This window comes from Argiope bruennichi, chromosome 4, assembly GCF_947563725.1.
Source record: "Argiope bruennichi chromosome 4, qqArgBrue1.1, whole genome shotgun sequence".
NCBI classification, from domain to species: domain Eukaryota; kingdom Metazoa; phylum Arthropoda; class Arachnida; order Araneae; family Araneidae; genus Argiope; species Argiope bruennichi.
The window spans coordinates 91,208,587-91,231,821 of NC_079154.1; the positions used below are offsets into that span (position 1 = coordinate 91,208,587).

Below are 23,235 nucleotides of genomic sequence, written 5' to 3' on the forward strand. Positions count from 1 at the left end.
ACTCTTCTTTACAAAATCGAAACTTTGCGGCTAAAATTTTATAAGAAATTGACATGATAAGTTTTGGTATATACGGAATTATGATATAAAAGATGCTTATTTGGTTAGTATACCATACTAAAGTCTTTTTAAACCATTAATTTTTGTGGTGAATTCAAAGGAAATGGAAATCGATATGTGAATTATGAAACTGTAGAATTCTTTAGATATAGGATGATAGCCCTTCGATATTTTATTCAGTCGTTTTAATTTGTCTTTCATTAGCAGATAAATTATGATGTGTCACACGAAATGAGAAAGCTTAATTTTTGAAAATTTTTTATTTACAATAATTTTGTCTTTAGTTCCTATCACATGCTTTTATTTTTATTTATTTACTTTATACCGGTTTAAAATGTATTTTGCATATTAGGGGGTAAAAGCTTTTACTATTTAACCCTTTCCTGTTTCCATACAATGCATTTTGGTACATATGTTGATACTTTAAAATAATTAGAATTTTCTTTTTATCTAACAACTTTAATCTGTTATATTTCAAGTCCGAAATGTGCTTTTGGACATAATTATATTATTGGAGAAAGCTAGGTAAATAATTATGTTAATAGAGTTTGAATGTTTTTATATCTAAACGACTAGTACTAAATATTTGCTACTGTTTTTACCGCTTTAGATATTTGAGATAACTTGTACAATAATTAAATTTTTATTGCTGATCCATTTATTAATTAGTAGTTTTAAAGCCTGCTTTGGTGATTTTCATTGGGATAATTTAATTCTGTACTCTTGAGACTTGATTTTTGAAAATAAAATTTGTTTCTAAATATATTAAAAAAAAAAAAAAAAAAAAAACTTTTTTTTTCCTTGAGTTTTTGCGTTCTGGTCGTAAAAACATCTCATTGATTTATAAAAAAATAAATATTTTGTTTGAAATTAAAAAAAAAAAAAAAACTTTCATTTGTTCAGAAATGGATTTGAATAGGTGAAAGAAATATTGGATTTCTCCATCAGAGAAAATGTCTTTGGTTGAAAAGGGTGACATGTGTGATAACTTCAACTAAGCATGCAGAAAGAATGGCAATTATATTAGAAGTTCTATAAGAAAAGGTAGCTTAGTATGCCTGATGTTTTGAATTTGTCTTATTTGTGAGTGAAAGGACTATGAGTAAATGGATTTTAGATGAATTGAACATCTCTCTGTGTGGGATGTGTTTGATTTGAAAATTTACTAGCAGTTTATCCCTCTTGAAAACCATATGGTCTCCAAAAATTCTTTCTAAATATGTCATCAATCTTTTGCCACAGGAAATCTCAAGAAACAACATCAGTCAAATTGAGTTCATTTGAATTCCAATTTAGCATCATTGAAAACAAGTTTGCTGATAATCTTGCCTGGAGAGAACAAGCACATATGTTACTAAATGAATATCGCCTAATGATCTTATCCATTATCTTAAATATATGTGTATATATGCAGTATGGAAGATTCCAGATACTATGGAAATTTTATACATCTTAATAACATCTAAACTCGTCATCATTTTCTATCCTACATTAGAAAAATGGTCATCATTTTGATTCTGTTTCGAACTAAAAACTTCCCAAACCAAAACTAAGTTTTTTTCATTATTGTTATTTTTGCCATGCTATACTTACAAACAAGATGAAAATCTGGAACATAATAGTTTTTAGTATATTAAATATAAAAAAAAATACAGTGACAAAAGAATTTTAATGTATTCCATCTTCTTTTATCTAGATTTTTGATTTCTCAATCTAAAGCAAAAGAAATTAATCATTATATTTAATCCAAATGTAAAAATATCTTGGAAATATAGCAGTGGATAATTTGAGATAAGGCAAATGAAGCGAGCCAAAATCTCAAAAAAGCTTCAAAATAAATAAAATCTAAATTGTTTCCACGGGACTGGTGGATTTCTAATATTAAATGTGTGTGAACCTAGTACATATTAAATTTGCTGCCAAGAGTAAAAAAATCTTTTTGATAAGATATGGAAATTTTGATAGGGTAAATGGCTTAGGTCATCCTTTCAATTGATCGTTGTCAAAAATTTTGAAGTTCTCAAAATAATCCTTGCATTAATTCGAAATGAAATCTCTTTATAGAAACCAGAATATATAAAGATAATAATGCGGTTTCTCAATTAAATATCTGTATATGGAATTAATTTGAGAGTTTGATATTTTTAGATTTTATAAAGTTTTCTTTCCTTATATATGTCTATATTCAGATACCAGATGCTGTAGTGTCTAGTTATACACTGCTTAATGTACTTGCATTTCTTAAACATATTTATTGATTTCAAAAAATATATTAAGAAATAATTTAAAGAAGTACTATATAATTATTGAATTAAGTGATGATTATTTAAGAAGCTTAAATTTGTAATTTTGATTTGTTTTTCTTTTTATTAGAACATTTTATAAATATGGCAAAAGCAGTTTTAGTTTCATCTGCTAAATGTTTTGAAGGCTTCCAGAAAGTTTATCGTCATATTAGTAACAAATTAAAATGTGAGATGAATTTTTCATTGTATCTGCCACCACAAGCTACAGAAAGGAAATGCCCAGTCCTTTATTTTTTATCAGGTACTTTTTTTTAAACATATTTAAGTAAGTTACCATTTCAGAATGGAATGTTTCCTTTAATACTATCTATTAAAGAAAGCATTCATTATTCTATATTGTTGATGCAATCTAAATTCCCTGTTATTTTTCCTCCCAATATTTTTCTTTTTAAAAAGTCAAGAAGAAAAATATTGCAAAAATAAATTCAATTATATTTGTTTATAATTTTTTATTTTCTATACTTTAAAGTTTTTTTTTAAGTTGGACCTTTGTTGAAAGCCCCAAAACAATTTTTTTCAGAGATGTAAAATGAAATTAAAGTATCTAATGTAAATGTATGGAAATTCATTAAAATCGCCTTTTTTACACATTTTAAATTATGGGCAAGATAAAAATTTCTGTATTATTAGAAAATAATTCAAAATTTCTGAAATTGCTTAATCATATTTAAAAAAAAATCTTTTTATTAAAATCTCCTTATATATAATAAAAAAAGTGTGAAACATGTTTCTTAATATTCATTAAATTTCCATGCTCTAAAAAGAAGTACAAGTTAATATTTATTACTATAAAAAGGGAAGAATTTTTTTCTTGTAATATTTTACTAAAAATGAAAAAGAAAGAATAATGTAGGCACTTTGGGATTATCCTATTGACCTGTCAACACTCACAAAAGTACACTAATCCTTGCAAAATATGCCAAAGTATTGGCGATTTTCGAATATGCGGAGAAGTTATCTTTTGACGATAATATTGGGTTTGGCAAAAATGGTTGATGGGATAATCCCAAAGTATCGGAATATATAAGGAATGAATATAATATATTCTTTTAAATATAACTATATTCCTTATTAAGTAATTTTCTTTCGTATATTTAAACAAGGAGATTCCTCAAATTTTTTTTGAGTATGAGGGATGATAATTTTAATTGTAATTTAAAATATTTGATTATTACATTTTATGTTGAATAGCATTAAAAATATTTTAGTTCCAAAATCGTAAGGTGAAGTATTTAAAAATTTTGAATATCATTTGATTTTAAGAGATTGTTTATAACTCTTTAGGGAATCATTTTAAGAATACTTTTAATATACCCTCCACCTAATTAAATTTCTAAGCGAGTGTTTAATATTTAGTCATTGAATTTATAAGTAATAGATAATAATTAATTTCCCTATTTTATTTTAATTACATTTTTTATTTATTGCATTCACATTAAAATGATTACAATAAAAGGTAGCTAAATGTTTAATAAATTTGTTCTGATGATTTGATGCTAATGTAAAAAAAATATGCTCAGATTTATTTTTCTTGTGCATTGTGTTTTCTATTTATGTTCATTTGCTCCAAAAACTTTTTCTTGACTAATTTCATATAAATCAATAATTTTGGTGTAATGACCATACTCCAAGTTTTGTTTATTCTTAGTTTTAGCATTATTCTATATACCACATAGTATACCATATATATTTGTCTTTCTTATACTTCAGCACATTTTCTTATCACTATTATTTTTATCATCAAACATTTGTATAAGATTTATTTTTTATTTATTTTACTAGCATGCATTTTGTTTGAGGTAATTAAAAGAATTAATTTAATAAACCTTTTCAAATTGTTTTCAAAATAATGTTTCTTTCATATTTTGGATTGTGATGGTTTTTGCTCCAGCATTGTTTAATTGTAATGCAACCACATTTCTTGAGTGATTTTAACTTTTCTGTACATTATTTTGTACCTTTTTCCTGTCCAGTAATTTTCTTATTGTAGTATAAAATAGTTTTTCTTTAAAAACTATGAATAAGAAAATTAATTAGTTTTGATTGTGCAAAAGAATAAATTTGAGTTTGCCTTGCTTGTTATTGTATTGATCTTTTGTAAAAGTGTACAAAGAAAACTCTTTAATGTCTGGATTTTAAAGGGCAAGAATTATTTGAGTATTTCTCATTGAGCTAGTCATTGGAGTCTATGTAGGTAATTAAAAATAGCAACATAATAAAAAAAAAGATTAAAAAATAAATAAAATCTTTCATTTAACATACAATCCTAAAAATCTTCAGCATCTTAATATAATGTTATAACTTTCCCCTAAGAAAGACCTACAGCAGATATTGTTCCCTAATGAATAGAATTAGGGCATTTTATAATCATTTTCTTCATAAATATATGTGTCTGTGTAAAACTTTATTTTTAAATAAAGGGAGTAACAGTATAAAGATTCTGAACAATATCTTTTATTCTTTGAGTAAAGTTTGAGTTTAAATAATTAATAGTTATATCTTCAGAATGCATATAAATTGAAATTATTATATGTATATATTTATATTTGTGAAGAAAATAATAACTACTATAATATGTGTGTCATTAATCACATTTGAAACAATGGCAACAAGGCTTTATTAACACATTAGGACTTTCACCAATGGACTATGAACATTCTGTTAACTAGGTTTATTCCTTTTTTACATTCAGCAGAAGTCTTAAATTGATGGTTAATGTCAATAGCCATTTCTTTGCATAAAATTGATACAATATAAAAGCTAAATCCTATTTTAATGACTCTTACTTGTTAGTTCAAATGATTTTGTAGAAATAACAATTGGAGAAAATAAATTTCCAAAATAATCTACCTGAGGCACAAATTAAATGCTATACTTGAGAAATCAATAAAACAATTCCTGGTTTCGGGTAATTTTGTTTTTACCTTTCTTGATTAAAAAAGGATTTGGAAGAAGAAGAAAAATTGAATTTTTAAATTTTTGTTTAAATTTTATAATTTTAAAAAAAATGCAACTAACTTTCAGTATAGTATTCTGAATTCTTATTGCAGGCATGACTTGTAATGAAAGAACTTTTATTGAGAAATCTGGATTCCAGCGTTATGCTGCAAAGCATGGTATCATTGTGGTTGGTCCAGATACTAGTCCTCGTATGTATAATATTTTATTTGACAGTGATATCTTTAATTTATATCAATATGTCTAATTATAGTTTGGTTTCTTTCCTTATTGCATTTTTTATTTGCATAATTCTTCCCACTGTTAAAAAAAAGGATTAACTCCTGCTATGCCAAATTATGCTTTATATTTGTTGTAAATTTCATTCATTATGTAATTTTCATGGCCTATGTATTTTTTCCTCCTTTCAATATAGTTTAATGTGGAGATTAAGTATGGTCTTTCCATCTACATGTATAAGACTAAATTGTAGTACTTCAACAGGATCTATCTGAATCATATATAAAACAGGAAAAATGCACAGAATTTTGAAATTTTTCTGAAAAATCGGAAAAGTATAAGGAGGTTTAAATTTATTTAGTCCCCCCCCCTAAAAATGTCAATTTCTTTAAACATTGCAAGAATGAAAGTCTCCATAGCTCTAAAAACAAAACAACAATACTCGCAACTGTTAAATTGTGCAACCTCGTCCCTTTTCTACTCGCTCCCCTTCTGCATAGACTAGAACAATTTAAAAGATACAAACACACACACACACACACAATGATATTGGAATAGCTACTTGAATATTTGTAGAGCTACTTAACTGAAGAAAGAGACTTTTTGGCAGAGTGCATTGTATTTGTAAAAAATAATACAAAAAAATAAAAATTAATGCATGACAAAAATTGTACTGTTTTATAAGCTGCATTTTGTTTAAACCTGTTCATTTAAAAGTAATACAGTATTATGTGAAAAATGAATGTTTAATTTGCTTCAGTTCCTTTATTCCAATTTCTTCTGCATGTACAGAACATGAAATTATCCAGTTTGAAATTTTCCTGAAAAAATTTAAAAGTGAATACAAAGAACAGTCTGATTAAATGATTTCTATTCTAATATTTTGAGGTTCAAAAAATTTTCTGATTTGGGGAAAAAAAAAAACTTTTATTGACACAAGACAATGCAGATATAGGGTGTGGATTTAGTATCAATAAAATTATGTTTGTTTAAGTGGCCTAAGAACTGTACATGATTGCATAAACTTTTATGGATGTGTCTTAAATATTCTCATCTCAAGAGAGTTGCTTCAATATGAAAATTTAAAGCATATGAGGCATTATGAATTTTTAGAAAAAAAGGGTATCCAGCAAACACGAAGTAAATTGTTGCCAAAGAAAGGAAAGTGAAATTAATAACTGAAAAATTCTGTAGAAATGGATGTTCAAATATATGATTAGTTAAAAAAATTAATTTTCTTCTGTATTTTTTATTTTTATTTAATTTTATTTTTGTTATCATTAAATGGTTGGTATAATGATACCAAGACTATTGCATTGTTTTATTTTATTTGAGTCCTTAATTTTGTGTGATTTTAAATTAGGTATCATGTGGTAAGTGTTCAATATCTTTTTTCCTTTAACCTGTAAATTTTGTCTTTTGAAATTCTAGACAATACATAAAGATAATTTTTTTTTCTGTCTGTAAATATAGGAATTCATGCAATATACTATTATTTTAGGTAATATTGAATTGTTTCTTACTTTTTGATCCTTTTTCTACTGATAAAATTAGGAGGCATTGCTATTCGACATTGGCTTCCACTAGTTAAGGTATAACATGGTTTGTTTGTTTTGTTTTATACTTAAGAGTCTTAAGTATTGTGAAGACTCCTTCACAATACTGGCCTGCATGCAAAATGCCCAGTTGTCTGTCTTCCCTTGCAGCCAGGACACAGAGCTACCCATCTGGGATGTGTAAGAGAATACATCTCCTGGGCCAGTTACAATCAATGGTCTTCTGTATTCTTCACAGGCAATTCCAGGATCACCAGTAGAGTGATTCAGGTTATCAGATAATCTGGATGGAACAATGTTCCAGGTACAATTAATTGGATAATTTTGAAAGCTACATTTATAGAGATGGTGGAAGGATGTTTGGGGAGAAATCTCTTTCTGTGGATACGTTGACCTACATGTATTCCATGGAGGAACTTTGAACATGTGAAATATCGAGATGAGATCTTGGATTCATATGTCCGCTGAGACGCTACTGCTATTGGTAATGATTTTCTTCTGATTGATGCCAATGTGCAATCATGTTGAATTGGTTTATTGAGAAATATCTTGATTGTCATGGTAGACAGTGACTGGATTGGCTAGCTTTTTCCTCAGACCTGAATCTTATAGAGCATCTTTGGACTCCTTGAAAGACAGGTTGCTGCTATATGTCCTCCTGTATGGTCATTAAATGAGCTAGAACAAGGCTTACTCAGTGTCTGGTCTTTGCTTCCCATTTTGGTGTCCGGCAACTTAATTTTTAGCACATTCCTTATTAGAATCCATTTTTGTAATGTTTCCACGACATTTTTTTACATAAAGTAGTTCTCTAAGAATCTTAGAAAATTAAAGCATTGCATTTGTTAAAGATCTGTTTAGTGCACATATCTTCCAAATTTCTTGTTTGTATGTTCATTTATTCACAAATTAGACTCAAAAGACAAGTTATATTCTAACTTTTGGAAACCAATGTGTTATAACCTAAACATGAGTGCCAGGGTGCACATTTCATCTTAAACACTGGGAATTTTTTTCCCAGATCTGTTAGGTATCCCTTTTCAAAATGTAATGATTTCTTTATCATAATTAAATCCTCTTTTTCTTTGGAAATATATTGCTGAATGTTTATTTGCACTTGATAGTTCAAACTTCAGATTTCCTAGAAAATGAATTCAATGTATAGTTCAATTTACATTAATAAATTCATAGTGTAAATTTTTCATCGTTTTCTTACTAAAAGCACTATGCATAATTAGTTTTCCTAAGTTAAATTGATTTAAAAAGATGAACAAATGAATATTAAAAAAATTACAAATAACAATGGTTTTTCAAAATTTTTAAAATTCCACTCTTTTTGCTGTATCTTTATTTTTGATAGTATTTTTAAAATCTTTTTATGAAGCTGAAATATTTTTTTGCACTCTATATTCCTTTTTTGGAGCAACACTCACTATATGAAATCTGTAATTAAATTTAAAGTAATTTCTTACTCAAATATGCAAAAAAAAAAAAAAAAAAAATCATAAAGCAGAATTTTAGTAGCAAGCATAAAATTTTCAGACCCCCCCCCCACACACACACTCTAAAAAACTCCTGAACTTCCAAGATTTTATTGGTAAAAATTGATGTAGCAATTTTCTCTCCCCCTTTTTTTTTCCGTGTGAAGGAAATCATTTTTTTGTGTTTGTCTACTGTAGGCATATGTAATATTTTATGTAAAAATATTTGTTTGATATATTAAAATGTTATTGGGTACAAAACATAATCTTTCTATAAAAAATACGTTCCTTGAAAAAAAATGTGAATTATAGAGATTTTTAATATACGGAAGTTTTTGTTGTAATAAATAATTTTATCTGGATGAGAAAATATTTTGCAGAATTTACTTTTAGAATGTAGTTAAGCCTTAATAATTCAAACTAACTGGGACTAATTTCTGTTCGCATTCCAAAAAATTCAGACTATCTGAGAAATTCGATGAAATACATATGATTTTACTTTTTGTCTAGTCTGATTAAGTTGAATGAATGGTCTACTGATTTTGGGTGCTTTTTTGTATTGAAACTTGTCATTGTTTTGAAGTGTATTTTGTGTGAATAATTTAACTCTTGTTGAAGTGTGTATCATTGTTTATATGCAACAATTCTTCCATGATTAAGATAAAGAGAAAAGTGGAGAACATTTTGACATAATTTATATCACAAACAGATGCTTCTAGTTCCCTTGAACTCATGCTATGCTGTATAAAACTGTATATTGCTACTATCATTATTAGCATGATTTTTAGGCATTCCTGGTACAACAATGCAAGTATTTTTAATTCTTTAATCAAAGGAAGAAAGCCACTTTGTGGGTTCTATATTTATTCTCAATTAAGCTGCTGATTCAAATGTTTCTTTTAAATTAGGACTAAATGTTAACTTTGTTTCTGATTCATATATCTTTTACTTTCTTCAGATTTTAATTTTAAAAAATTTAAAAAGATATTCAGATTTCTGAGGGGTGGATTACTGAATTTTTCTGCTATATTGATCTTGTCAACATCACAGATGTAAATAAGCCTGTAATATAGAAATTAAGCACAATTTTTAAAGTGTTTTATCAAGCATTAGCAAATATTAAAATTTTAATATATTTATTTCTTAATACAATGAGTTATTTTAAATGATTTCGTTAATTTAATTGATAAATTATATTCTCAAACAGTTACAGGCGAATATTTTTTTTTTTTTTTAATTTTCATGCCATGTCACATATCTGTTCTTTGAGGATATAAATGTAATATATATATATATATATATATATATATATATATATATATATATATATATATATATATATATATATATATATATATATATATAAGAGAGAGAGAGATTAAACAAGATTTCAGAAAATAATAGCATATGAATACTACTTTCGTACAGAAATTTTTTATGTAAATTGAATATTGTTTAATAACACTATTAGAATTTACTTATAAAATTGCATGCACATGACTTAAATATAAAGTTGAACAATGTATGGGTATTATTTATATTCATTAAATTTGAATTTTTATGATTATTACTGAATTATAAGGATATTATCAAAACCATTTAATATCAAAACTCAAATTAATTTATAAAATAAGGTTATAAATTTTTTGGCTCCTAGTAATTTGTGTGTATTGTACTGTCGGAGGATATCTGATAGTGGAGTTTTAAAGCTTGTATATTGAACTGTTGAATCAAATAGTTGTAAAAATCTTGCCATCTTGTGTAACTATTTACTAATAAAAAAATTACCATCATTTAATTAACTCAACTCAGATTACTTAATGGGATATTTTATTCTTTTTCTTATTCATTGTGCAATGGTTAGTTTCTTTTAATAATGAGAAAAAAATAAGAATGAATGATTAAAAAAATGACAATCTTTATCTTTTAATCATTTTAAAAAAAGGGGATATGATATGCCATATCTAAAAATTCCTCCCATAAAAAAAAAATTCTAAATTTTGTTATAACCTGTAAGTTAAAAGTCAAGTGACTAGAAAGATGACTTTGGAAAGCATGAAATAAAGTATATGAAGATTTCTAATTTTATAATTTACTTTTCCCAGGTGGATGCAACATAGAAGGTGAAGAGGATTCTCGAGAATTTGGTTCCAGTGCTAGTTTTTATTTTGATGCTACAGAAGAAAAGTGGAAGAATAATTACAAAATGTATTCCTATGTTACCAAAGAGGTACATTAACTAGATTCTTTAATAATATGTTAAGAATGTGTCTATATTCAAATCGTCAACACTAAATTTAATCTGAAGCACCTATTTTAATAAAAATTAAATTTAGATAACCATAAATTAAAATTTCATTCTTCAAAAAAAAGTTTAAAGAAAAATTAGTAAAAAGTTGTTTTGAAAAACTTGGAAAAAAGTTTTTTAAATATAGTAAAAAAATTTTTAATGAAGATTACTTTCAATTCGTATGCCAGGGCAGAGGGCTGCATTGAGAATAATTATAGTTTGATTTCAAAATTTTGTAAGTGGATACATAACAATTAAAACGTATTCATGAATTTGAAAATGTATGTTGTGTTTTAACATTTAAAAAGAAATAGTGGGATGTGATCAATTTAATCTTGGTAGTGAATTTGTAACTGTTTTCAACTGAGGATGCTGGACATTAATGGATTAGTATAAAATTTCTCCAGATTAATTATTTTATTTGTTTTTGAAACTAGACATATCTTAATCACTATTTTCTGGAATATTCTTTGCTGTTTTTGCTTTCATGCACCTGATAAAAATAATGATCAAATAAATATATTTATTTTATCTTATGTTACATGCTCATGTATATATTTATTATGGTGCAATAGAAACAATTTGGCAATTATAATGTAATTATCTCTGGTAGTAATTAATTAATGATATGGAAATATTTAGCTATTTCTCTCACTATCATAAATTATTTTGTTTCATTTATTCTGTTTATTCAATTATTCTGTTTCTTTTTTTTTTTTTTTTTTTTTTTTGTTATTATAAAAGTATTGCATTTGAAAAAAGAGTAAATACTTGTGGAAATTAGAAATTCATTTCACATATTTTCTTTAATGACTAGTCATTTCTTTTTTAAATGATCTGAATATATGTTTGAAGTTCTAAAATAATCTTTTTCCATATTCTCATTTGAACCTTTATTTTTTTATTTTTTTTTAATATTATCAATTTTAAGGGAACTTTAATCCATCCACATAATTTTTAGCTTCATCAACTTGTAAACTATATTGTTTTATTACTTAATTATATTTTATTAAGATAATTTAGCTTTTTAAAAGAGCACTTGTAACATGTTAAAGCTACATAATAATAATAAACCCTACTACTATTAATTGTGATTTTCATGTTGTCTTTATTTTTTAAATGCCATAAAATGGTAAAATCCCAACAATATGGCATTAAATTGAATAAATTCTAAAAAAAAAAAAATGTTACTAAATACATATATGTGGTATTTTAAAAGTCCAGCATTGGGGTTGGTCAGCAATTTTTTCTTGTAAAATACCATTTTTACTGTTATATTTAAAAAATAATACTAATGGAAACAAAGTCATCAGTTTATATTATTAAACAGATATTTTTCGAAACTAAGCATAATTATTTTTTGTTAAAATAGGGCTTTTTTTTAATTATTATTTACTAAAAGGTATTATTTTTAAAAAAATCCATTGCAATGGAATTATATATTGTCAGAGTTACAATAACTGTAATTATAATTATTCAAATACAAGAAATAATTTTTCTTTTGTCAAATGATGTGCTGAGATTTCGATATTTTATAATATATTTGATTTGTATAAATAATAAAAAAATAATGTGCAGATTCCTGTGAGATTTCTTTGGTGAATTTTTCTCAAGGACTTATGTTAGAATTTAATGAATATGATGCAACTCTCATTTATAACTAAGACAGGATTCATACTGTTTAGCTCCTTTTTAATAAGATTAGTGTTTGAAAAAGTCTTTATGTTGATCTGAATCCATCTTGGCTCTCCAGAATTTCAAAGGCTTCAATTTTTAATTGAATATAAATTTCTGTGAAACTATTCCAAGTACCAATAGAACTTGATTTTGCATTTTAGAAATTTTCTGTCGCATATCATTTAAATTTTACAACCCATATGTAGATGTCATGGCTATCATGCTTATAGATTTTTTCAATGGGGGAATTTGTGAGAGTTTGTTGAAACAATGTTTTTATTTGATTTTTTTTCACATCATTTAGTGTGAATGAGCATGCCTTTTTTATTCACAGTTGTAGAGATCTGTTTATTGTTATCACCAAAATTTAAGAATTCAGGGCTAAAAAAATAATAAGTTATGCAAATATGTATATTTTTTAATATTATAAGAACATTCTTCCTTTACTTTTATTTTATATTTTATTTTGTTGCACACATGTTATTTGCTAACTTATAATGAGCCACTATTATTATGAAAGGACTTTTTGTTACTAACCCCTGGTTTAGTAAAATGCATTTCATAAAAGCTTGTCTGATTTCATCTTTTTTACATAGAGAGAATAGATAAAAAGCTATTACAAACACAGCATTTTATAGTTTTGTGCTCATTTTTTAGCTACCATCACTAATTAATCAAGAATTTCCTAACAATGGAAAGTGTGGAATTTCTGGTCACAGGTAATTCATATTATACAGAATTTTCCCTTCCTTTTTTTAAAAATTAAAGTAATTTTATGAATTAAAGTCAAGATACATTAAAATTTCTCATCAATGGAAATATATAAACAACATTTCCCCCCCCCTCTCTCTGTGTGTGTGTCAGTCAGTCAGTCAGAATTTTCCCCAAGTTAGATCTTCTGAAATGTATGAATGTATTTTCTTTTCTTTCTTCTCTTGTGGATTGGTAGTGAGTTCAAAAGTTAGTGTTAAAGGTTTAAGAAATACTGATGTTGTAGCGAAAATATACCCCTTTTAGTAAATCTTCCATCCCCATTTGCTAGTCTAGGTAGAGAAAAAAATGCTTATCTTTACCCTGATAATCTTATTTATTCTCAGAAATTATGAAAGTTTAAATAATTTCAGCTTGTTGATGCTTTGCTGTAAGTGATTACTTCTTTATAGAATACTTTTATATTAAATTTCAGCATTTGTTAGTAAATTATGTAAGTATTTTTACTCTTAAATAATTCTTGTACATTTATTTTTGAATTTCTGTATAATTTACTGGCAAAATGTGTATTTAATTCACTGCAGATTTTCAAAAGTGAATGCACTGAATTTTTGGAGGCTTCCAAAAATAGAAAGCAAAGCAGTGAACATTGCTAAAGAACTTAGAATATCAGCAATATCAGTCTGTTAAAGGGAAGGAATATGTTAACTATTTTTAGGAGAATAGAGGGCTGAAGAAATTGCTGTCAGTGACATGAGAAAAGAAAGAATCTAATATCTTGATCATTTTACAAAAAATTAAATAATAGAAAGAATAAATAGGAAAATTTCTAAAATGAAACAATTTCTTACCTTTCTATTAATAATAAGGATGTGTGTGTGTGTGTGTGTGTGTGTGTGTGTGTGTGTGTGTGTGTGTGTGTGTGTGTGTGTGTGTGTGTGTGTGTGTGTGTGTGTGTGTGTGTGTGTGTGTGTGTGTGTGTGTGTGTGTGTGTGTGTGTTCTACAGGCCAGATCTAGAGCTACCAAATTTCACATACATATATGTTGGAGGGTGAGAAAAACACCTCAAGGTGATTTAAAAAAAAAATTCATTAGAATTTTAATTAAAAATTAAGCAGAATTTTGAGGTTTCCCATGATAATTTTAATTTCATACAGCACAAAAATTATTTTTACATCATCTTAAAATTCAAAAAATTATCTTTTCAATTTTATTAATTTAATATTCATGGAAAATTTTGAAATATTTCAAAATTTTGGCCTTTTGTCTAATTTTCAACAGTTGATTACACTATTGCCCAGTGATTCAAACTGTTTTCATTGTTTCATCAAATATTTAATCACATAATTTTCTGTCATTGTTGGAAGCTAAGGAAGTCTATTTAATATCTGTGTTGTTTACAAGGTGAATAAAGAAGTTAAATGATAGAAGTTTTTTTTTTTTTTTTTATGTTTAATTGTGTTATAATGTTGTTCTGGGACTGGTCTCCATTAGAGAGGTTTGTGTACACAATGAACAGGACATATACAAGACAATTTAAATAAATGATTTCAATGTTTGACAAATAGATGCCATGAAGTTATTTCTAAACAATTTAACTGAAATTAATATAATCAGTATTCTCAGAGTATTAACTGGTCACCAAAGCACTAGTAGTTAATAAAATTTGCAGATTTTCATATCCTAGATTAGTTTATTAATGTTCTTTACTTTTTTCTTCTTTCAATTGATTGAAATGGCAATGATATTTGTTTCTTATATGACTAACTATAATATAATAAAGCAATTTAAGATATACAATGAAAGTGCTCTATTAAGATTATCATAAAAGAAACTTGCAAAATAAATGTTTTAAATGGCTTCACTTCAATATTTTAAAAAAATATTCATCAATTATTGATAATATCCTATGTTTAAAACTAGATCTTTTTTTTTGTCTTGACTTAGTGAATTTCCCCAAAAGACATAAAGCTGTAATAAAAAAAACTGTTATGCTAATGTTGATTTCCCCCCATCTTTTAAAGTACTCATAATGTTCTTTTTTTAAAAGGATAAAATATGATTACATACCCTAGAGAAAAAGAATACGAAAAAAAAAAAAAGAGAGAGATTTAAAATACCAAAAGCCACATTCATAATTCAATATCGTGCTTGTAAAGATTGGTAAAAATCATCTATTATATTTTAACCGAAAATGTTAAATGGTACTCATTTGATTTCAGTAGAAAAATTTGGTTTGCATTTTTGAATGACAGATTAAACTATGTAATTATGAAGAAGAAAATTATAGATTGATATGCCTGGGAATTTAAACAAAATATTTTTCTCTGTATGAAATTGTAGCACAATACGATTTCTTTTATTCTTCAACAAAGAGGAGGAAAATATTGATGGAATATTTTTCTGATTTTATAGAGAAATTAGAAATTTTTCAGATTTTTTTTGTTGTATATTTCCTTTCCCCTTTTTAAATTCTTTTATAAAATAATCTAGATAAATAATAAACAAGTTAGTATTTTATAGTTTATTACATTAGAATTAAAAATATTTTACATTTAAGGTAAGTCAATATGAAAAGTGAAGTCTTTGTTTTAAGGTCTGGCAGGTTTTCAAAGCAGACTTATAAAGAGTTCTACATGGAGACTTTGTAGAATCTGTGGTTGGAGTTGCATGCTGTAGTTCATCTTAAGATAGAGCACTCTTGTAGCGGTACTACAACGTGCAACTAAAAACTGACATTTGCCACGAGGTTCAAATCAAATTGATAGTGCCGATTTGTGGTTATTTTTGATCTCGGCAAGTATGCAAATTAACGACTCCTTCAGTCTCATGCGCATGCTCTCTACACGCTTAAGCTCGTGAAGCAAGAAGAGAAAAAAGAAAAACAAGAAACGCTGCCGCGACCGGAACGATGCTGACTGAATCTTTAAGCGTTTTTTCAGTAATCTCGCAATTGTACAAAGTCTTGTAAATATGTTGTAATTAAATTTTCTTTAACTTAAACCTTGTTTTCTTAGCTCTAGCATATTTTAAATTAGGCAGGCAAATTTGTAGATTAGGTAATTGAAACTAGCACTAACCCACACTCTCATTAAATTAAAATGTAGTTATAGTATTATATAATTTATTTATTTATTGCCAGTTTTTTTCAATTTAGAAAGTGTATTATGACATGCAATTTCCCCCTGTTGATAATGTTTTATTTCTTTTGAATGAATTGTTTTTGGTTAATTGATTGTGATTAATTAAGATTTGGTTAATTAAGATTGTGGTGTTTCCTTATTTTTTAGCTTAAAATAATATTGTGGAAAAGCCCATGAAAATGGCATTTTAAAGTATAATACATATTTTTGTATAAAACTACTGTGAGGAAGAAAAAAAATTAAATGCAGATGATGGAATTATTTTTAATTAATCTGCAATTTTTGGTTTAAAGAAGTATTCTTGAAAAAGCTGTTGTTAACACCATGAATGATCTTTATAAATTATTTAAATAAGTCAAAGTTTTTTATACGTTTTTTCATTTTTGTAATTTTATTTACTACTATAAAATAAATTTATACACTTTTAGAAACGAAGGCAAATAAATTAATGCATAACATTCCAAAGAAACAGATTAATTGTAATGACAATTCTTAAAGGAAAAGGGATTGTTTGTCCTACTTAATAATACTGATTGTTAAAAAATTATTTCCTAACACTGAGTATACTGATTTAAGAAACTGTTGTTTTTAGTATGGGTGGACATGGAGCACTTATTATTGCTCTCAGGAATCCTGAAAAATATGCCAGTGTTTCTGCATTTGCTCCCAACACTAATCCATCTGCTGGTATTATTGGGCAGATGGTTTTGACTGGATACTTGGGCTGCGATCGCAGTTCCTGGGCAGACTGGGATGCAACCTTACTAGCTAAAACTTACAGAGGGCCAGAAATGGAGATTCTTATTGATCAGGTAAGTTTTATATATACGAAAGAATATTTGTATGGCATCAATTGTCTTATTTGTAATTACTAATTTAATGATTCAAATAGTGCTAAATTAGGAAATAGGATTTTCTCTGTATTAAGTTGTGATAGAAAAGTGTGGCATATAATTTTGTGATACTCTAATGTGCATTTGCAATAGATACAGTAATTTATTCATTATAGTATATTTTGCAGAAATGCATATGTACTTAAATGAAGTATTTTGGTTATTATTTTCAAGCAAATATGCAAAAGAAAGTTCTCAAGTTTATTAGAAATATTTTTCTAAAGTATATATTTGTCCATAGTACTGAAAAGAAAGAACATTGATGATGATGAAACTTTCTGTGCTGTTTTGTACCAAAATCTATTTATAACATACAGTTTTAGGAACGAACCTGATTATAACATAATAAAACATACTGTTTGTTTTTGTTCTTTTTACACTTATGGTTACTAATGATTTAAGGCAACTATTTTTATTACTATTTTCTTAAATTTGATTTCCAGCCAATTAATTGTTTGTTTCAATATATCTATGATAATCTTTTTACTTTTTTAATATCCTTCTAACTCTTATTATCAATAAGAAAAAATATTTGTAATATAAGCCTTGGTTTATGTTTTTCAAATAAAGTTTTTCATCCTTTATATTTGAAAATTTATCATTCATTAATCATATTTAAAATTTTATATTCATGGGAAAGTAAAAAGTCTGTATTCTTATAGTTGAGGTAACTGGTAATAGTCACATTATATTTTATATTCAAAACTCTTATTAATTTATATATAATTTTAATTTCATAGAAATTGTACTAAATGTGGCATAAAAAATGCCATAATGTCTTTTAAAAAAAGCAGCTAGTGTATAAAAAAGATTCCAGAAATAGGCATAATGATATTGTTTGTATGCCTTTAAAATAAACATGCATTAAATCAAAACATGTTAATTTAGTTTCCTGCTTCTCCTCTACATCGTCCCTGAGAGAAAAAAAAAATCAATTAATTACAAGTATATAAAGCATTTCAAGCAACTATAGTTGCAGTTAAAAATCTTTAAAAAAAATGGAAATATTATTATTTTGTAATATATAATATAATACCAGTCTGAGTCTGTGTTTAGTGATTTAAATCTGGATCTGGCAAAAATGAAATGTAAATTTTTATAACTTTTTATGTATTTGTAAATTTTTTACGTATTTTATATGCACTAATGATTTCCAATCCAGTCTTCTTCATTTTTTAAAGTATTTTTATAATATCCTTTTCATGATTATCCAGATAATGAATAAAATTTTGTTAAACTAAGTAAAAATCAAATATGTTGATGAACCATCTTGCTTGTATAAATCTTGAAAATTTTTAAAATATGTTTTTATTTTATTTTATTTAAGTACTTAGCTTCACTAAAAACTTTACTCATGTCTGTTGTCTTGCATTTAAAAATAGATTACATTGCAGATATATGTTTCTTTGTTTGTTTTCACTTTTTTATATTATATTTTTCAGAATTATATTAATTATTTACTCATTTGTTCAATACTATAGAAAATATAACTTTTTTATTGTTTTATATTTGAAATTTCAAGCGCATAATCATGTTTCTATATAGTTATGTTTAATCATGTTTTATATTATATGTTAATCAATATTTGGTCTCATTTTTTTTATCTGTATAAAATGAAATAACAAAGTAATTGATATAAAATGCTAAATTATTTATCCACTTCTTTCATTAAGATTGCCATTTATATTTCATTTCCTTATGTTCATTAATTTATACTTATTCTCTATTTAATCTTAATATGATTTTTAATTATATTAAATGTTAAATTATAATTATTATATTATGTGATGCTATTTATATTTTTTTATAAAAGGGATATTTTTTGCACCATTTTTTACTTAAGTTGGCATTATAACTGAGGCAGCTAATTTGTTACAATCACCTTGTTAGTATTTTATTAAAAGGCCTTTTGTGTTAAGTACAATATGGTTTTCTTTCACATGGTTTTTACTAGATGTTTGCAAGTTAATTGTAAAGTCTTAAACCAAATTTGTTTAATAGCATTTTCTAATTATATGTGATTGGATGATTGAGAATGTATATCTGATGGTGACTTGTACTTCAATGGTTTGTGGCCTAGTCTATGTATAGGACACACTCGCCTCACTCACAGGCATCTAATTCTAGGCGAAAAAGCAGCAACATGCCCTAATTGTCAACTGTTTACATTCAACAACATGTTTAAAACCCAATTGTTTACAGTATATCACATTTTGGTCCAGTGCCCTGCTTTTAATCCTCATCGTATTCGTCTCTTCCATTCACTGTCTTTAACTTTAGCAGACTTGGTGAGTGAGAATTACCACCCGAATATTTTTAACTTTTTAAAAGCTATTGAGCTCTATATTCACATACAGATTATTTTATGTTTAATTTTTAATACATTTCATCATTGTTCTCGCATTCTCCTGTTTTTGAATTATTTTATTTTTTATGAACTGAAATTTCAAAACTTTTTTTCTCCTCTTTTGGCATTATCATATTTTATGTGTTTTTATCTAGTGCTGCTTGTTTTTATTTATGTATTTTTTTTTTTTTTTTTTAATAATCATAAAATTTGCTTGGCGCAGCATGGCCATATATGGCCTTTGCGCCAATAAACATAATACAAACCAAACCAAACTTGAACTTCATTTCACAAATGGAAATAAAATCTGGAGATTGTGGGAAGCTACTTACTTAGCAAAGTAAATTCTCATTCATATTCTTAAAACCAATCCTACATAGTGACAATGCTATCAGAATGCATTAGAATTTTGAAAGAACCATCAGCATTGATGTAAACATAGATGTAATAAACATAAATTTAATAATAATATAATAAATACTTGTTAGCAGCAACAATATTTTATTTAGATATGTTATTTTATTTAGGATAATAAAATTTCCCAAAAGACATTCAGCAATCATCATGTTGTCTCTAATGGCATGCAAGATTATAGCAATTTTTGTGTATATGCTTTTATGTTATCATATCAAATTCTCTCTCCCTTATCTACATGAGTTCTGAAAATAAGCTTAATTTTACTATGTCTTCAATTATCCATTGTTCACTTTTTATGTTACCATATTCCTCATTATATATTGTACTACAAATATTGTAATCAGAGATCCTATTGAGATGATCCTTTGTTAAAATCTGCTGGAGGTTAACTATTCAGATTAGTAGTTCAGGAGTCAGTGATGATCGAGTTATGTGTTGAGACCCAGTTTTAGCTTGATAGTCCAGTCTTTAAGTATTTTAACTGCAGCTGTTCTTAGAACATTTTAATCGTGTGCCAATTTTATTGATAGCAATTACATGGTTTTGATCTACAATCATCTTATGTACAAAGTTCATCAAATCAAGCTTTTATCCCTCATCTATAAAAAAAATTCATCGCTAATGTCATTACAGAAATCAAGCATTTTTTTTTTTTTTTTTTTTTTAATACTAGCCAATCCCTTTAGTGGCTATATTGATAACGCTCTAGCTCATTTGCTGAAAATTATCAAGTGGTCTTTTTTAAATGTCTATTCTGTTTATTTGGTAACATGATATTAATTTTTTAACAAATTAGAATAAATATTATTATTAAACGTATTCTTAAAATTTGTTGCTTTATAATTGTTAACCTAAAACTTCTTGTTTTTATGTTTTGTTTTTTCTAGAAATATATTATTAAAGTATATGTTTGATAAAATACTTTTTCATTCTTAAGGGCACTGATGACTTCTTCTTGGTAGATAATCTTAAGCCTCAGAATTTCATAGATGCTTGCAAAGGAACCAGAATTAAGCCTACATTACGTATGCAGCAGGTATAGTAACAAACCTTTTAATATTTATTAAAAACAAATTGATTTAATCAATTTCTTATAATGTATAATTTTTTATTATATTATTTTTATCTATTTAATTAGCTTTCCCTAAAAATTACAATTAATATTTTCTATCAAAATTGTATAAGTCAACAGTACTTCCACAATCCCCAAAAAACTATTGAAAATTAAATGGGGAATGATTCCATTATTTTTTTAGCATATGAAAAAATCAGTATGTGACTTAATTTGCTTTTAGAATTCTGCTAATAGTAAAAGGGAGTTGTGTAAATGCTGTCAATGGCTTAGTGTTCTCCATCTGTGTAGTTTAGAGAGGAGAGACCAAGCAAGATTACCATTACTATCAAAGATAACCTTCTTCTTCGATAACCCCAGTAGCAGGAAATAATATTACCATTCTTTGTGTTTTCACAATACTTAAATGCAGAATTGACCAAATTTGGTTACTTGGTTTGCATATAACCAAATTTGGCTATTTGTATTTCAAACCATTCGACATTTGGAATGCCATCACACTAACATTCTTCTATATTATTGGTATAATTAATAATGCTAAGCGGTGCATTAATTTTTTTTTTTTTTTTTTTTTTTTTGTGAAATGCATATTTTCTTGCATTTGAAAGTAAAACTTTGCTTATTCTTTCTTTTTAAAGATTTCCATCTTCATATTTTTATTTCTGTGTTATTTTAGATTTTTGTCATATTATCTATTATGGTATCTTATATCTAAGAAATTGTTTTACTTATTAATTAATGACTGGTTTTAAGAAATAATAAGAATTAATGTTATTAATTAAATCAGAATCCAGTCAAATCCAGTCAATATATGTGGCTTAAATATTTAATGAATAATTGATTATGAAATCTTTTATATCTAATGTGATTTTACTTTTTTTTTCTCTCTTTCAATTTTAGGGTTATGAGCATAGTTACATGTTTGTTTCGACCTTTATTGGAGACCATTTCGATTATCATGCAAAATATTTGTGCCAATGATTCACAATTAGTATAATTAAATAATTTTGAATGAAATTTAGTTTATATAACTTTATAAAATATGATTATATTTCTTCTTGAAATGAAAGTTATTTTGAATCGATTATGATAAGATAACTGAATGAAAATGCTTTTAGTAACATGATCAAGATTATCATTTCTTTATATATGTTTTTATTGCTCAAATGTTTGAATTAATTTATTTCTATTGAAGCTCAGATTTGTTTCTGTTAAGTCAAAACTCAGTGTTCCTCTTTTATTTGTAAAATGTTATTTGGAAACATTTTTTTAAAAAATTGAATTGAATAAAATCATATTTTTGTACTGCATTCATAAATGATTCATATTGCCTTATTATTTTTTGTATTTAATAAGCTTTCATCTATACATAGCTTATTGTTATAAATAACAGAAAAAAATGGTTATATGGTATTCCTTAGTCAAATTTTGCTCATATATTTCATTTTCTTAAAAGTGAATTACTGTTTGTATGTTTTAATACTGGTCTATTATACTTTTTATATAATGAAAAAGAAAGTCTTAGGATTCCATTTTATTAAAACTTCACTCATATTTGTTTTGTTAAATGAAATGCCAAATTTATTTATTTTAGTGATTCTGACTTTTAAATGTATATATTGGAAGAATTTTTAAAAAATTTGCATGAATGAGGAGAAGCTACTTTTTTCCCATTATGCATCTTAAATTCATAAATTTAATTAATCCAGTTAAAAAGTAAATGTTATGCTTGGTTGAAATATGTGTGAACCTTTACATGGTATTTCAGTACTGAAATTCTTTCCCTGCCTCTCCCCTTAATTTCACAAAATTGCATATTTTATGCTTTTAAAATTTCTGTGTAATTCAACTTATAATCTTCATTCTAGAATAGATTTTTTTATTTTTCAAAATTGAATTACATAACTGAATTTCATGTTAAATTATAAAACTTTACATAGCAATTTAAAAAATGTAATATTTGTAAGTCTAACATAGAAAATGGTAAATAGTGATTTTTTAAAATTTATAAAAAAGAAATAATGAATACAAAAAAACTATTATTGTTTTATGAATTATCTGAAGTTTTTTCACCCCGTCAGAAGGTCTATAAATATAAATACCA

At 26.0% G+C, this 23,235-nt stretch overlaps 1 protein-coding gene across 5 annotated transcripts; it reads left to right on the plus strand.

Annotated features, from left to right (window-relative positions):
• Positions 1 to 81: 81 nt before the first annotated feature.
• LOC129965502 (S-formylglutathione hydrolase-like) lies at positions 82 to 22,385 on the plus strand. Of its 5 annotated transcripts, none has more exons than XM_056079458.1 (9): positions 297 to 585; positions 964 to 1,104; positions 2,434 to 2,607; positions 5,417 to 5,515; positions 10,686 to 10,810; positions 13,205 to 13,266; positions 16,995 to 17,214; positions 20,997 to 21,095; positions 22,032 to 22,385. In XM_056079458.1, exons 3-9 carry the CDS (start codon positions 2,448 to 2,450, stop codon positions 22,110 to 22,112), a joined length of 846 nt encoding a protein of 281 aa, XP_055935433.1. In that variant the 5' UTR covers positions 297 to 585; positions 964 to 1,104; positions 2,434 to 2,447; the 3' UTR covers positions 22,113 to 22,385. The 5 variants fall into 5 exon arrangements, with proteins under 5 accessions (XP_055935436.1, XP_055935433.1, XP_055935435.1 ...); XM_056079460.1 differs by having other exon boundaries at positions 980 to 1,104; XM_056079461.1 differs by lacking the exons at positions 297 to 585; positions 964 to 1,104 and adding an exon at positions 82 to 103.
• The last annotated feature ends 850 nt before the right edge of the window (positions 22,386 to 23,235 follow it).

Coding starts and splice junctions, on each gene's coding strand:
- LOC129965502 (XM_056079461.1), top strand. CDS start 2,448: ATGGCAAAAGCAGTTTTAGTTTCATCTGCTAAATGTTTTGAAGGCTTC. Junction 2,608..5,416: donor AGTCCTTTATTTTTTATCAG/GTACTTTTTTTT, acceptor TTCTTATTGCAG/GCATGACTTGTAATGAAAGA. Junction 5,516..10,685: donor TGGTCCAGATACTAGTCCTC/GTATGTATAATA, acceptor TACTTTTCCCAG/GTGGATGCAACATAGAAGGT.